Source organism: Amyelois transitella, chromosome 5, assembly GCF_032362555.1.
Source record: "Amyelois transitella isolate CPQ chromosome 5, ilAmyTran1.1, whole genome shotgun sequence".
NCBI classification, from domain to species: Eukaryota; Metazoa; Arthropoda; class Insecta; order Lepidoptera; family Pyralidae; genus Amyelois; species Amyelois transitella.
This window is the reverse complement of record NC_083508.1, coordinates 8,090,477-8,107,403: the sequence shown is the minus strand read 5'-3', so window position 1 is coordinate 8,107,403 and position 16,927 is coordinate 8,090,477. Positions and strand designations below refer to the sequence as shown.

Below are 16,927 nucleotides of genomic sequence, written 5' to 3'. Positions count from 1 at the left end.
AGTTATTGTTTTAAGAACAATATTATAAATAGAAATTATATGTATTTCAACTTTTGTACCTACTTAATTATATACATACATATAATCATGTCTATATCCCTTACGGGGTAAACAGAGCCAATAGTCTTAAAAAAGACTGATAGGTCTAACTTAATTTAATATTTTAGTCTATTTGAGTTAGGAAATTTGGCATAAAAGATTCTCTGGAAATTACCGTAGTAATCTTAAGTACATATAAGTTATTATTTAAATGATATTAGAGACTCTTCATCATTCATTTTTTGTGACAATGTATATAGGTACCTAACAATTTAATTATCGTCAAAAGTAAACTAAACAAAGGACCTTCAACTTCAATTGGCCCACGTGAAATTTCAAAGGCACTTAACATTTTTCTCTAAAGTGGCATATCCAAACGTAATCCCCTTGCAACCCGCAGCAAAAACGCTATCAAAAGTGACATATCTCGAGAGCTATTGTCAGAATGTAGTATTAGCGTAATGCTATTTCGACTTAGAGGTAACAGTTTTGAGCGATTCGTCCAGTTTGTGCGATGACAAAGCGTGCTTAATCCCCACAACAGCCATTTAGGGGCATTACAAATAAGAGTTTGTCGGTTCGTATCGTCACAATGGCCATTCATGACGTTTCACGCTGCGCCCGTGAATGGTCGTTTGCCAAAAAAATCTATTAGACACGCATAATGGATCGGACGTATCGGAGTGTTGAGTGCGTGTGATTGACACACTTCTACGTGTAATGGATTGATAACGGAAATATTTATTTATTTGGTAATCTTTAAATATTTTTATAGGGGCAATAATACTTACTGTTGTATCATAAAAATTTGTGAGTAAATAGAAACAAGTCAGTACTTATTTAACTTTGCCGTTTTTTCACGTTAAACCTTTGGAAATGGTTCGGACTGTAGAATTCTGTTTATTAAACATTAGGTAATATAATATACGCACAATCATATAAGAATGAAGTCGTCATTAGATCAAAGAGCAATGTCTATATACCTACATACCTAAATTACAATACAAAAAAGAATAGCCAGTTTATCAATACCTAAGTCATTAAAATACAGTATTTAATTTTAAACTTAAGAGAAAGTAATAATAACTTCAAGTTTCTATCGGTTTTTAAGCTGGCTATACCCAATATCCATTTTCCTTATCGATCGTAATAAAATTAATTGAAAGTGATCCAAACTTATTTTTACACGATAGCTATCGACGTAATACTAATCACACAGTCGAAATAAAAGATCAATATCGATATAAGTGTGGCTATCTATTGTTCCATATTGAAATTACCAAATAACATTATGTATATATGTACAAAAAGAGTGTTCATTTTGAATTGTAACTCTATGGAACAATACGTTATTGTTCACATTGAATGGAACACGTTGAGGTGCGCGCATAACTGGCGCATTCGGAGAATATTCAAATTAGAAAGTATGAAACTTATATAAGTACTTAATAGTATTTGTCTTTTGATCTGGGATTTTTTTCGTGAGTGAGTTTTAAGGAAAACCCAAAGAATTAGCACGGATACTAGAGCGAAATATATACATACATATAGTCAAATCTATATCCCTGGCAGGGTAAACAGAAGCAACAGTCTAGAAAAGATTAAAAGGATCAGTAGTTAGGCTTAATGATGAAATTGAGATTCAAATAGTGACAGGTTGCTAGCCAATCGCCTACAAGAATAATCCCAAGTTTATACGTCTTTCCCTCAGTCGCCCTTTACGAAATTCATGGGCAAGATGTGGAGTCATATTTCTCTAGAATCTCAATTTGGGATGGATAAAAAGTTGTCTTAGTCCTGGATACACGCCAAAGAGGAGCCCGAGTGCGTCTATGACCACGATCTGGATTAAACTAAGTAAGGTTTTTTTTACACGAATAGTACTTAGACTCCCGTCGGATCTTCGCGACCTTTACAACCTACTCCTCACACTAAAGCTTGATTCATTCTAGCATTATAGATACATCGAAGTAGTAATAATATTTTTATATTGGTAGATATTGACAATGTTTTATTAGGTAACCCGTTGAGGTCTTTTGTAAAGCTACACCCGTAGCTACGCGGGCTACAAACTGCTACGGCAGCTACGGGGTGCTACACACGCAATGAGGTGCTGCGACGGAATTGTCTTTACCTACTTAAACATAATAAGAAAATATGGAAGTAATTTCCAATTCGGTAGTTTCATTAGTTTTATGGATAATAGAAGCAATTTTTCATTGCGCATTATTACAATTGGCATAAATATTTAAATAATATTATTGTTGTAATTAAATCAATAACTTTTCAACCAAACTATGCTTAAATAACTGTACTGTTTGTATTTCAAATAGCTTTCAAAACTTGCTAAATTTTAGAGAGCTATGTAAGTAGCCCCTTAGTTAGAAGTACCTACTCGTAAGTGGAGTAGGCTTACTGGTAGTTGAATTATGTAGGATCTTTAATATTTATCAAGATTGTTCGTAAAAACTTATAGGTACCTATATTGAAAGTTTTCTATAACGATTTTGTATAAAGAAACCATAATACAACTCACGATAGACTTGTTGGGTGGCGGCGCCGGCAGTGGCGCATACATGTCAGTTATCATCTTGCACTAACAATCACTTAACATTGTTCCACAATTACTTTCCTTCAAACAGTTAATCAAATAAAAATAATGTTATCGCGATGCGCTCACTTCAGGCGAAGCGCGTCGACCGCATACTTGACGTTTTGTAGCGGCTATGCGCGGACGACGGTGAGCGCGGGAGGCGAGGGTGGAGGGGGGCGAGTAGGCGGGGCCAGCCAATCCCAGCCTCTTACCTCGCCCCGCCCACGCCGCGCCCCGCCCGCAAGGTCGCGAGCGGGCGTATCGATCGCACGCGCCCGACTCCATTTTATTTCGGCCCGGGATTTGCATAAACTTTTTTGTTTCGAATTTGGAATTGTTGCCCCGTGAACTTTGTCCTCGATTTTTGTGGCGATGTTTTATTATTTGATAGTAGTTTGTCTTTTTATTTTAAACTTTTTAATAATTGTCTTTTTAGTAGGTATACTTATTGATTTCACTTTACTTTCTTGGCTTTTATCTAGGTATTTCCTTAAGAAGGTATGTAGGTAAGTAAGTACCTATCGGGTAATACCCATAAAATACCTACTGAAAATTTTCAAAATAAGTGCGCTTTTTTAATTTAATAGGTAGTATGTAAAACACCTAATACTTACTTACCTAAAATAAAAACATCAAGTACTTATTCCTTATATAACCTTGATAACATCGCCTATAACTTGAAATACATAACGTACTTACTATACTTAAAAGGTAACTTAGAGAAAATAGGTAGGTATCTATCTTTTCCTATCATCTGAGAGAAAATAACGATTATTTAATGTAGGTGTCATAGAAAAAAATGATGAATAACTCGAAATAATTGGAAAATAGCGCTACGCTGTCGCATTAGGACCAGCTGTCGAGCTTCTTCCACAATAAGGCGAGCTTCGCCCAACAAGGTGTTAAACATAATGAAATATAATGTGCGCCACAAAAACATTATAAACACGACCAAATATCGTAATGGAACATAAAAACGCCATGAAGGTTATAAAAGTGCGTAAAAAATAAGCGCCCTTCCGTACCCTACCTCCGAACCGCTAACATCCCCAAACCACACGCTTTCAGGCAACATATACTTACATTGGTCGAGCGAAGAAGCCTAGCAATTTCAAACTCCAAAACTATGCATTTTTACTCAACCCTATTCATGAAGAAATATTTACGAATTTGTATTGCAGAAGCGATTTTTCAATAAGGAATAGGTACGCAAATAAAATTAAAATTAAAGATGTAAAAATAGCTAATAACTGAATGCTATTAGTAGTACCTAGATAACTCATGCTTATTTTTCCACATGCAGATATTTTATGTTTTAGAATAAATACCATCTATGTGTTATGATAAGGTCGAGACAGGTCGACATACTGAAAAAGTTACTAGTAGAGTTGGGAGAGTCAACTCGCCCAACGTGAAATAAGTTTGAAAATAGCATAGCTGCTAATAGTTTTATGACACGCATAAGAGAAGTAAATTTGTCATTTAGTGCACGGAATAATGGACCTTAGTTCCTTATCCCTAAGGGAGTTGTCACAAAGACTATGGAAATGACAGTCGACAGGCATTATAGGAACATTAGACAGGGGTGCCATCGGGATAGGGTTACGCTATTGCTACGTTTGTTAATGTTGCTATGGAGTTGTCCTAATTTGAGGACGTTGAAGTTATTGTATAACAAAGACAAATCTGTAAGATATGGCCAAAGTAGCAATAAGAAGTTTAACTTAATATTACTTACGGAGATCGATTCTCAATGCCAGTTAGGTTGCATTCACAAAATCTAGAATGCAGAATAAGTATAAATGCTTATTTATTTAACTAATAATTTTAATTTCGAAATGTATCAAGAAATACCTTGTTTACTAAATTTTTGATGTTTTATTCTATTTCAAACCCACTGATGAATAACCTAGGATACTTAACTGTAAAAAAGTTTCAGCTTAATCAATTTGTGTAATACCTACGCATTTACGAGTAGATAGGTACATATTAAAAAAAAGATATTATAAAGTACTTAATAAGTATGATAATGTGTTACATACACCCCTGCAACATCATATCGAAATACAGACAGACGTCAGAGAAAATAGCGAATCTGCGAGCGGGTAGCGGGGCGGTGGGCGTGGCGATGTAACGAAATAAAAACGCCCGGAGCCCGACCGTGCGAACTCCGCTTTAACGCAATAAACATTTTAATTTGGACACGAAACTCACGCTGAGATGCAAAATTACGACGCGAGGGCAACAAATCGAATTATGAGCGAATCTCATGAGGCGTTTCCGATGATAACGAATGGGGTGTCGATTGGAAAATCTTCTATTTCCTATTAGAAAACTCTAAAAATTAAAAAAGTATTTATTGATTTTAATTGAGATTACTTTTATACTAAATTAAATTATCCAGAACCTTTAGGACACATATACCTTTTTAAATAGTACCTACGTTACTGACTCACTGGCAGACAATATTAATACCTATTCAACAGCCAAAATTACTAGCCGTAGGAAGCTGAAATGTACCCAAAGAGATACAGAAGGGAGCACTTAGAAAGGACTTTCCGGAATTTTACGCACGTAATAGTTGTATCATTGTAGATTATACGAATTCAGGCAAATGAAAAATTGAAAAACACTATCATTATACAAGCGTCGTTAGATTTTAAATAGGTCAGTATATATTCCTTTAAAGGAAAATTATTAATATTGCCATTAAATACAAAAAAATAAGTAAGTAACCTGTAGACCTACTTTGTAACTTACAAATAAAAAAATCTGAACTGTAACTTACAAAGATATAGGGTACCTACGTAGATATACCGTAGGTATGTGTTTGTCTGAAGGGGACAGGAAATAGCCGGAAGTGAGTGACGCCGGACTGCATCGAGTGTTCAATATATATCTTACATACCTTTTAATGTTACATTTTCCTCTTTGATTAATATTTTAGAAACATGTGAAATTTGTTGTAAGTATAGGTACTTAGGTATCTAGTAAGCCACAGACTTTCTAAAAAGTTTAATTCTTTAAATTTTATATTCCTTACTTGTCTAGTTTAGTATGCAGAAAGAGGGTAAACATAGGATTGGAAAGCAACATCAACTTATGGTCAAAGATATCATTTTTTTAATTTATGCCAATAACATGAATTCAACACTGAATAATAAGTATTATAAATGTATCTCTATTAACAGCAACTCCCATTCAAGGGTAATTTATCACTACTGATAAGAAGTACCTAGTAGGTAAGAAAGTTTTATCAATTATTAAAAACACGTACCAAAAAGTTTTCTTTCTGCACCATTTACACCGAATGTTGAACTTTCTAATCTTCACAACTACTCCGGAGTCATCGGCATGACAGCCTATCATTGTCGGCACAATAAAGTTGCTGGCCGTAAACAATGGTTAGGGGAAAATTAGTTTTAAGGTGTAAATTATACGGCTGCTAGTTGAAGCTCAGTTTGTACGCCTTGCGAAATGAATACTGCTTATTGTTAAGTTAGATAAGCTGGTTTGATTGAATGTTGCAATCTCAGGTTTCAACGGTTTGTGTAGCTATTTATAAGATTTAAAAACACGTATGCTATAGGTTGTATACTTATAAGTACTTTACTTATAGAACAGAAAGTATCAAAAGTTCTGACTAATTATTTAATGACTTACACCTATATCAGTTAATATTTTCAGTAGGTAGGTACTTAATGTGAGGCTCCATAAAGAATTAAGTTCTTGCGATTTAAACTCGTGTGTTAAGCTCTCAGGTACAGCATTGGGTAATAAAATTCCTTAAATATAAGTAATAAGATTCCATAATTTGGTACCAATTTCGTCGTCAGATATCGGTAAGTAGGTAGGTACTTATAACAAATAATCTATTGTAACGTTATCGCCCCAACACTCGTGGCTACCTTCTGTCTTAGGTATTGCTCCCCTAAGACGACAGTATATAAACTGGCGAGTCAGGTGGTACTCCCGAGAGTCCATAAATTGTAACCGTTACTACCTCCCTCCGCCCACCCCCATTAGAGGTCACTCTTTCTTCCCCCTTCTGACACGTCTAGAGAAATATTGTTTATCTAGATTTACCTATATAATTGTTAAGTATTTTTAAAGTAGTAAAATGAATAAATTATTCCGAAGCGTACCTATGTATATTTTTACCGTAATAATAGGTATGTATGCAAGCATTATAATCGCGAAAAATTTCAAATTGTTACCTACATGAAAGATACAATTGTAACGCAGCTTGTAAATTAGAATTAAACATGAAGTAAATAACTAGGAATAGGAATTACCCAAATATCATTGGACGCCTTTTTTGCAGTTAATAAAGTATTATTTGGTCAAAATTTAAAATTGGATGTAATTATTTATAAAGACGTAATCATTAAATCTTTGAGTCTCGATGTGGCCACACGCGGTCTCGCTAGGTCGCGCCCGCGGCGTCGCTCGGCGTTCAATGCACATTGTGCTGTTCGCTATGCACCATTATTCATTCTCCGTTGAATCGTCCGGCCCTTCGATTGTATTACTCTAAAACTTGCCGATATGCGATTCTTGACTATGAATCCAGTGTTAGTTTAATTTATATTGTTCGCCTTTCAATAAGAGTAGCCTTAAGACAATTTGTGAACAATAATGCGAAATCTACCGTTTCGGAAATGTAATGGAAATGCCTATTTAATCTTATGTACGTAATAATCTGCAATAACTATAATTTTTATATCTACTTATTTCTGTTCTGGAAACGAAATTTATTGTTTGTTATATAATAATTTTTTTTACCATATCATAATGATATAGTAAAAATAAATAATTTCATTAAAGCATTTCATTCCTGATCTCTCGAATAAGGTTTAAATGTTTATTCTCAAGACCAATATTTCTTTTTCAATATAATCCTAATCCATTTAACTATGCCGAGTTTATCCTCCATAGACAGTGAATGCCATAAAGAGCAGGCGCACGCGCACGCTTAGCGCATATCGAATTGATTATTCACTGACAATGGCTATTTCGCATATTTCACAGTGACCATCGATGGAAATCAAAATCATTTTGTCATTCGATATTCGTTCCGATATAATTTCCTGACTTCGTGACAAAAGCCAGAGTTAGAAAACTTCTATTCTAGAGTAGAAAGTAGAAGAGAGTAGAAGATAGCAATAGAAATGTTTAATCTGTAACACTTCACCTTAATTGTTACAATCCAAAAGAGGTTAACCTTAAAATGATATATAGTGACTGAAATATAAAAGGTGACTAGGTTTTTTTGGCCCTAAAAAGGCACAAAAAATTACTAACTAAATTAAATCTAATTTTATGTTACAGATGGTAGTTATTAATTATAGGATAATAAAAATTGTTACACAGAAAAATCCCGGGCAAAAACTACGGTTTTAGGTAGAAGTCAAATTGGTTATAGCATTATATTCTGCCCTACTTTTGTTCACACATAAAATTGACTAGCTAATTGAAAAATATTGATGATATATTTATAAAAAAAAGTATGTCAAATAAAAGTATATTATAAGTGTATGGGATATAATGTAGTAAATACCCTAAAGATACATTTATACTATTATTTACAGAAGTACTTACTAATATCTTCATATCCTTATGGTCCGCAGACACAGGGTCAATACTAACCTGAAAATAAAATGATATTGTAAATAAGGCAACATAAAAAGGGGTTCTGTGATGTGTAGGTGTGCATAATAATCAAATAAATAACTTCATCAAGCCAGTTTCATCAATGAGATGGTAATAAACTACACATGCAATTTCCAAGATAGTATTATTAAGAAGGCGATGTCATCATTATCCTTGAGAAAAAGGTATTAATCATAGTAAATTAATCCAATCAAAAATAAAGTAGAAAATCTAGAAAAGCGGTAGGTAAGCAATCCTGTTCCTGTTTCCCATCGGTAAAAAACAAAAACTAATTAGAAAGTCCCTAAAAAGTTAATATCATAAGTTGGACACGAGCGAATTTAATTTGGAGCGTTTTTAATTACGGCTGGAGGTTTCGTAGTCGGTCGGTTTCGGCGCCGCGCTCCGGAGCCCTGTAATTATGGCCCCGTAATTGCGAGACCCAACAGAGAGCCCCCCGAGCCCCGGCCCCGGCCCCGGGAGAATCCCGGCGTCCTATGGCAATGCCATTGAAGTAGATTACCCGTTTTTTTGTTTGTGTGATGATATTAAAAAGATCAACGTGAATGGAGTAATGGATTTGGAGTATATAGTAGTGAACATCACTTTTAATTTGTGTGATGCTTGATTATTTATATTATATTATATTATTTATTATCGTTTTCCTTTTCTACAGTAACCATTGAAGACGTAAAAAAAATTGTCCTTTCTATAAAAACAAAAGCCATGGGGATCGATGGAATTAATCTCCGCATGATTCTTCTTCTTTTGGACTTCATTCTTCCGGCTCTCACTCACATCATTAACTATTCCCTTAGTTCAGGTGTATTCCCTTCCTTATGGCGGAAGGCATTTGTGATTCCTCTACCTAAAACTAATAATCCTGGCAGCTTAAATAATTATCGTCCTATATCTATTCTTCCATTTTTCTCTAAAATTCTTGAAGCAGCAGTGAATTCTCAACTATGCTCTCTTGTTCTTTCTAATGGACTGCTCAGTGAATTTCAATCGGGATTCCGCCCGGGACACAGCATGGGTACTGCGTTGTTGAAGGTGACTGAGGACATCAGAAATGGCATGGAGCACGGCAAGGTGACCATCCTTGTACTTATTGATTTCTCCAATGCTTTTAATACGGTAGATTACGATGTTCTCCTTGCTTTACTTGCTCGCCTTAATCTCTCTCCAGTGGTCCTCGATTGGTTCGCCTCTTATCTTCGTGGCCGACAGCAAGCAGTCCGTGTTGAGCAAAATATCTCAAGTTGGCGTGACCTTGTTTCTGGCGTTCCCCAAGGTGGCATATTGTCCCCTCTCCTGTTCTCCATCTTCATCAACTCTCTTACTTTACTCCTTTCTTCCTCTTTTCATCTATATGCAGACGACCTGCAACTCTACCACTCATGCGATTGTGAGGGTATTGACTCCTCGGTTGCGCTCATTAACAGGGATCTTAGCATTATTGCAGACTGGTCGACTAAGTACGGAGTGGTTGTAAACCCGGGTAAATGCCAGGCTATAATTATAGGAAGCTCCCGGCAAATTTGTAATATTAATTTCGAGGCTATCAATCCCGTTAAATTTAATGATGCTACGATCCCTTACTGCCCCAGCGTAAAAGACCTTGGACTGCAGATCGATTCAACTTTTAGCTGGGTTCCTCACGTCACTGAGGTCTGCCGTGGAGTAACTGGTATGCTTCGTTCTCTTTATAGACTAAAGAACTTCCTTCCTCTGAGAACCAAAATCTCCCTCGTCCAATCCTTAGTCATTCCTACTATTGATTATGCCGACGTGTGTTACTGCGATCTTACTCAAGTCCTTCTCATTAAACTCGACAGATTAGCCAACAACTGTATTCGCTTTATTTTTAATATCCGTAAATACGATCATATTTCTTCTTTTCGTTCGCAGTTATCATGGCTTCCTATTCCTGAACGTCGTAAAGCCAGAATTCTTTGTTTGTTGTACTCTCTACTCAATGATGCTCACTCTCCTCTTTACTTAAAATCTAAATTCCCGCTTCTGAGTTCCACCCATTCCCGTTCTCTTCGCTCTTCAGACAACCTGACTCTGCGTACTCCTCTGTTCCGGTCTACTTTTATGGAGAAATCTTTCCAGGTTCAGGCTATAAGGCTCTGGAATGCTCTTCCTGAAATGATTAGGAGAGCTCCTAGTCGCTCTGCGTTCAAACATGCTGTGAAGGGGTTCTTTCTTCGGCAGATTTATGATGGGTCATCCTAATTATATATCCTAATTATATATTTTATGTATGTATATGTATTTATAGTGTATATTATGTATGTATATCTTGTATGTATTTACGCATTTTTTTTTGTAATGTATGTATTTTGTCAGTATGCATGTGCACTTTATCGCACCACCAACCAAAAGTTTTTTCTGTTTGGTCAGCTGGTTGACTGGTAGAGAATGCCAAACGGCATTAAGTCCGCCTTTTGTACATTTTTGTTTTTTGTGCAATAAAGTTTAAATAAATAAAATAAATAAATTATTCAGTAAAATGGTGTATCTCGATTGGTATAATATTCTTTCAATCTACTTACATTTATTAAAAGTTTGAATAAAGGAGGCACGAATAACTTATTTGGTTCATTGCCCAATTGAGTAAGTGGTACTTATCTTAACTAAAGAGAACGGACCTAAGACTTGGAAGCATAGTAGCTGAGATGTTCAACGAGAAGAATAATAATAATTCGGAAAAAAATTTGCTTCTTTCCGGTTTCACGTTTGTCAAGTTTAGTCAGTAACATTAAAAAACGACTTGTTCAGGGAAGTATATTAAATAATAGTATTTAATTATCACTGTAATCATTTGATATAAAAGTTCTAAAACACACTGACACTGTCAATAATACACCCAACACTGTATTACAACAAGTTAACAACACTTCTAATGTAACATAATTACCTTTTCATATAATGCACTCCCTACCTTCTAACAGTCCAAAAGGATTGTATTTAATTATGATGACTGGCTCAATGTGAATCAAAAAATGTTTTAACTTCACATTATAATAATTATACATTCAATCTACTCCTAATATGTGAAGGATTGCTTACTTATCTACTGTTTGTTATCTTCGATCTGAATCTTATTTGACCGGAAAATAAATAAAGGTTTAGACGTTAAGTCCGTTAATTTTCACTGCCATTTCTCTTCCATTTAAAGTCGATCAGTTGCTTTCTCAGGAAGCTTTAGATTTTAAAATTATTCCATCGTTAAGCTGTATGAATAATGCTTGTGTGATATTTTGTCATAACTTTTTGACGTCTAATATTTTGAAGGAGTATGTATCTTACCTTTGATACGAAGTTACTATTTATTTTTAAAAAGATAATGTAATTTCACGTTGAAAATAATGTAGTAAATAAAAGTATTGTGCCGTGTGAGTTCCCAGCACCAGTACAAAAAAGAATAGGACCACTCCATCTCTTTCCCATGGATGTTATAAAAGGCGACTAAGTGACAGGCTTACAAACTTGGGATTCTTTTTTTAGGCGATAGGCTAGCCTGCCATTCACTATTTGAATCTCAATTCTATCATTAAGCCAAAAAGCTGGACGGGGCCGATTAGTCATTTCTGTTGTTCTGTTCCAAGACTGTTGGCTCTGTCTACCCCATAAGGGATATAAACGTGACCATATGTATGTATGTACAAATTATGAAAATCTTATATGGACTTATGGGAATGATTAATATTATGATGAAATTATATTTTAATTCAATCGAGGTATCACAGGAGTTCGCCCACCCTCAATTACCTACTCTTGCAACAATGTCAGTTGAAATGCAACCGGAAATGTATAATGCACAGATGGCATAAAGATAAACAGAACATGCCCACACTGGCTCGTGGAAATTCAATTGCAGTTTTATTATGACGTCTTCAAGTTTGATGCGTTTGTAGTCAGATTATTATTAAACATATATATGTACATGTAGTGACATCTATATCCCTTGCGGGGAAGATGCAGCCAACAGTCTTGAAAATACTGAACGGCTACGTTCAGCTGTTTGGTTTAGTGATGGAACTGAGATTCAAATAGTGACACGTTGCTAACCCATTTCCTACAAGAGAAGTTTATAAGCCTACCCTTAGTCGCTTCTTAAGACATCCATCGGAAATTTATGGAGTGGTCTATTCTAAAGTACCGGCAACCACACGGTAGATAATTATTTATGTAAGAAATTTTTATTTGATATTTCAGGCAAGAAATCTGAATGCTTTTAATTTCAGATACTTACTGCTTTCGGCTGTTATCCTTAGTGTGAATAACGAGTTTCATTATCAGACCTGAGAACGGAGTATAGCTTCTTGGTAATAAGAAAGACCAAACTTTTATTATTAAAACTGCCAAAAGTAAGCCCTTAAAAAGAAAAATACCTCCTACTATGTGGGAGTAAAATAATTTGAACTTTTTTAAAGCCTTCATCCAATTTCCCGAACTCATTTATAGGAAAATAACAGTATTATTGGAAATATATAGACGTTATTTATACATTGATATTCACTTCAACAAATAGGACTATTAATTACATTAATCACGATTCGTTGCCGTTTCTCACATACCACCTATTCGTTTCAACGGTTTCACTGTCCCCTGATTCCCGATAAATAGCTAAACAAAAACAGCCGAATTAGCTTTCTATCGCACAAAAACACAAAAAACGACAATGAAGAAAGTCCCAGTGTCGGCGACCGCGGGAGGCATTTGAGCCGTAATCACACCAATTAAATATATTTTTTATAATTCCCATTCGTGCTTTGTGTAAGGTGTTCCTTTGTGGACTCATTTCGGCGATCGTCTTTTGTTTGTTGTGTTACGCGAACGCCGACAGTTTTTGCCAATATTCGATCACATTTAAATGGTGTGAACGATGTTTGGGTATGTTTGGCAAATAGGATCAAGGGAGAAACGCATTATGCATAAATAGTTTATAGATAAGAAGTTAAAAGATTTACCGTGTGTACGTTTCATATAAGTAACTATACCTATCACTTACGAAAATTTTGATGTTGTAAATTTTTTTTTATAATGATATAAAATGGTAATAAAAAAATATAATTTTGCAAAAGGAAAATGACAGAACTTTTATTGATATTTTTAGCTGCTCTCTTTTTTCCTCATAAAATTATTAATAATGTAACAGTATAATCTTAAAAAAAAATCAGCATTGAATATATTTGTAATTAACACAGAAGTGAAATTTATTAATTTAATAACAGTAAAGATAAAACCATTTAGGTAGAGCTTTAAAATGGCAGAGGTAGCCTTTACTAGTAAAACTAGCAGATACAATAGCAGAAAATCAAAAAATCAAGAGCTACCCAACAGAGTTATTAAATTTTTTAAATTAAAAGCGAAAACCTATAAATAATCTTTGTAACTTTACCTCGTTGAAATAATTATTGTTGACATTGTGCGTGGCGGGGTGTGCGCCCCCGTGCTGGTAATACGCACAGTTCATGTCATCCGACCATAGGCACTCCACACGCGCGACGATAGAAACGGTGCAACGGAAAAAAATCCCTAAGAAAAATCGGCGCGACGGAAAAAATCTCGAAGAAATTTCCACGGAGCAATTATCTCGTGACGAATCGACGAACGAATCTCGCGAACTAATTGTAGGTTTGGGCGCGCGGCGTCGCGTGTTGCGTCCCTCTCTCTCTCCTCCCTTCTGCCGCCGCGAGGTGGCGCCACCAGTTTGTTTACTTCGGGGCGGCGCATGGGGAGGGCGGATTTAAGGCGGGCGCTTTTGTGCTACTAAAAAATATTACAATTACGCACTTTTTCAGCAACTGCGTGAGCTTCGGTGCTAATTACAGGGGAATTATTGTGTTATACTGTTTTTGATTAACATGTTTGTTGTATATTTAGTATTTGAATCAAAATAATATCTAATATAGTCGTGGTTTAGGTAACTGCCCCTTTACGAATGGCAAAATGATAAAATTTCGTGTATTTTACATGTTGTATTTGCACTACCTATAGTAAAGCAAGCAACTTCGTGTTATCTTTATTATTGAAATAATGTTCAATCTAAAATAGTTATATTTTTCTTCTCAGTGATATAAGGTATAGTTGGTCGCCTAAAGCTTTCTTACCAACCACTAAAAAAGTATTCAAAATACATACAAATGTGTTATAACTAGATAACCACCTGGCCACCAACCCCAAAAAATAAAATGTTACAAATAGGTATTTTTTCAATAGCAATAAAAGCTTCCGGTTCGTAATAAAACTGAGAACTGAGATCGTTGCGCCTGTGTCTATTATAAAAATTGGTGCATTTTTTACGGTAAAATCTGTGCGGGGGCGGACACGGCTCTTATGACAGGATACGCTTTCCTTCTATTATATCACGCGAGTATCGACACGTGATACGAAACAGATGCTCCTTTGTTATTTGCAAATGATTATTGCAGTTACAATGTAAGGTAATGTTATCTTGTTAGGTGTTGATGTCATGCGATGTGAAATTAATTCGTTCCCAGTAAAAATATGTAATAAAGTTATTTTATTTAAAAAATGAGTGCGTTTGAACTCAATCTGCCTGATGCTGAGGTTGTATAAGCAACTCAAGTAAAATTTTGCTTATGCAGAAGGTATCGGAGATTGGGTTAGCGGTGGCAGAATTCCAATTTTTGGTAGGAAATGTTAGTTAAAAGAAATATATTTTTCTATTCATACACAAGCGCACTTGTGTTTTTCGAGTTTTTTTTTAAATTAATGTGATAAATAATATACAATTAATAATTGATTTATTGAATATTTGTAATTCATTTTGATTTATGTCTTCGTAAATCTATTAGCTAATAGATATCTACGCTGCACCTATCAACATAATTTATTCCATTCATTGCTCTGCAATAAAATTTAATTAACTGCAGTATCGCTTATTTTATTTATTCCAATTGTAATTAAGTTTTCTAATGATACTACCTAGTAAATCAATTTAATCGTTCATGAGTAAAATCTGAGAAAAAAACTTTTAAGTAATTTTTATGTAATTTAAATGATATTTCTGTATCACCAGTGATATAATATAAAACTTACCTATTTGTTTTTATGGCTAAATAGCCATAAAAATAAATAGGTAATAGCTAATTAATTAATTGGTAAAAACCTTATTACCCATGTTTTGTATTGGTTGTGGCGGTACCAAAATCTAACGACTCTTAGTTTCTCAAGGATTTGCTTTATACATATACAATAAAAACACACATTTCGCAATACCATAAAGAAAACTTGTGCTTACAATTATCGTGTGCCGTTACAAAGCGTATAGATGTCGCCGTTGATAGGGCGTGTATTTTGTATAGAATATAGAATAACATGCCGAAATGATAGTGATTACGGAGTACTGTGGGCGGCGCGTGCGCAAGTAATTGTTGTTATCAACGTCCAATGTAACTTGACGCGTAAACCATTAAGTAGTCAGTAGAATTGAAGCTTCAAGTTTGAGTGGACGGAATCTGCGCATGCTGCGCAGACGCGCGACTATGACGCCGCGGGCGCCGTGACTTACTGTTATTCTATTATTCTTAATAAAAAACGTGTTTAAATGTACATGGGTAAAAACAATAACAGGAACTACTTCTTCATATTTTTAACATTAATAGGTACATATATCAGGCCTTTATTACCCCTTACGGAAAAGGCATAGTATGGAAAAGACTAAAATACTTTCAGCTTGATGTTTATTGCTTGATGAAAATAAGTGTAAATATCAATAGGTACCATATATCGTCTGACTTAATTTTAAATTTAAATTATTATTTGCAAACAACCAAAAGACACGTAGCAGAAGCAGTACCTACCACCTTAAAATTCAATCACGTTTTTTTATTTACAATTAATTGCTATCATTAGTTCAGCATAGCGCACTCACGCGCCATCTGCCGGCCCGCCCTCGCGCCGCCCTATCGCCGCCCAGTGTGCCTTGCTCCTATTGCAATAGTAAAATAACAAATGAAACGAGTGTTTTATTCACACAATACTATTTTTCAAATGGATTTTGTTTATTGTATTACAGAGGTTATTATGGATGGAGTAAGAGGGTGAAACATAAGTACATTATGTGTTTTTATTGATCAATGTGATCATTGCAAGACAAATATAAGAATTCACACGAGTACTAGAGTCATAAACCTAACGTATTGATTTCCCTGCAAGGTTTGACATGGCGAAAAGTGAGTCTCTTCTTGTAAAAACTTACTTACCTTCCACAATCACAAACGGGCCTTGGATTCCTCTGCAGAGACGTGGAGACGTTACCTAATAATACCAGGTTAAATATCCAGTACATTAATGAGATAAAAAAGAAATAATTTCTATAAAATAAACCTCTCTCATTGAGTTCGCTAAGGTGCAGAACATACGAAGGGGTGCATCGGATCCGGTTGCAATCTTACACCGACTTCCGCTGCAACGGATTCGGATCCCATTTCCATCACACCATTCGGGTAACGCTCATGAACAGATATAAAATGTTTGTTATATTGTTATATCGAAAGTTATCTATTAAAATATTAGACTTATGCCCCAAAGCTCCCGTGGTGATTTCAATAATCAAATGAGCCTATGTTACTTCTGAAAGTCTAATCTATTTCTGTGTCAAAT

General features: G+C 35.1%; 1 protein-coding gene across 2 annotated transcripts in view; it reads right to left on the bottom strand.

Annotated features, from left to right (window-relative positions):
- The window catches only part of LOC106131888 (transcription factor Sp9), a 42,926-nt gene extending 29,146 nt beyond the window's left edge, over positions 1-13,780 (bottom strand). Inside the window, exon 1 of one of the 2 annotated variants that reach the window (XM_060944466.1) lies at positions 13,698-13,780. In XM_060944466.1, the coding sequence (XP_060800449.1) occupies positions 13,698-13,772 (75 nt within the window). In that variant the 5' untranslated portion in view covers positions 13,773-13,780. Of the gene's footprint in view, positions 1-2,575; positions 2,627-13,697 lie in introns of those variants that run through there. The other variant, XM_060944467.1, reaches the window with a different exon arrangement.
- Positions 13,781-16,927: the final 3,147 nt, after the last annotated feature.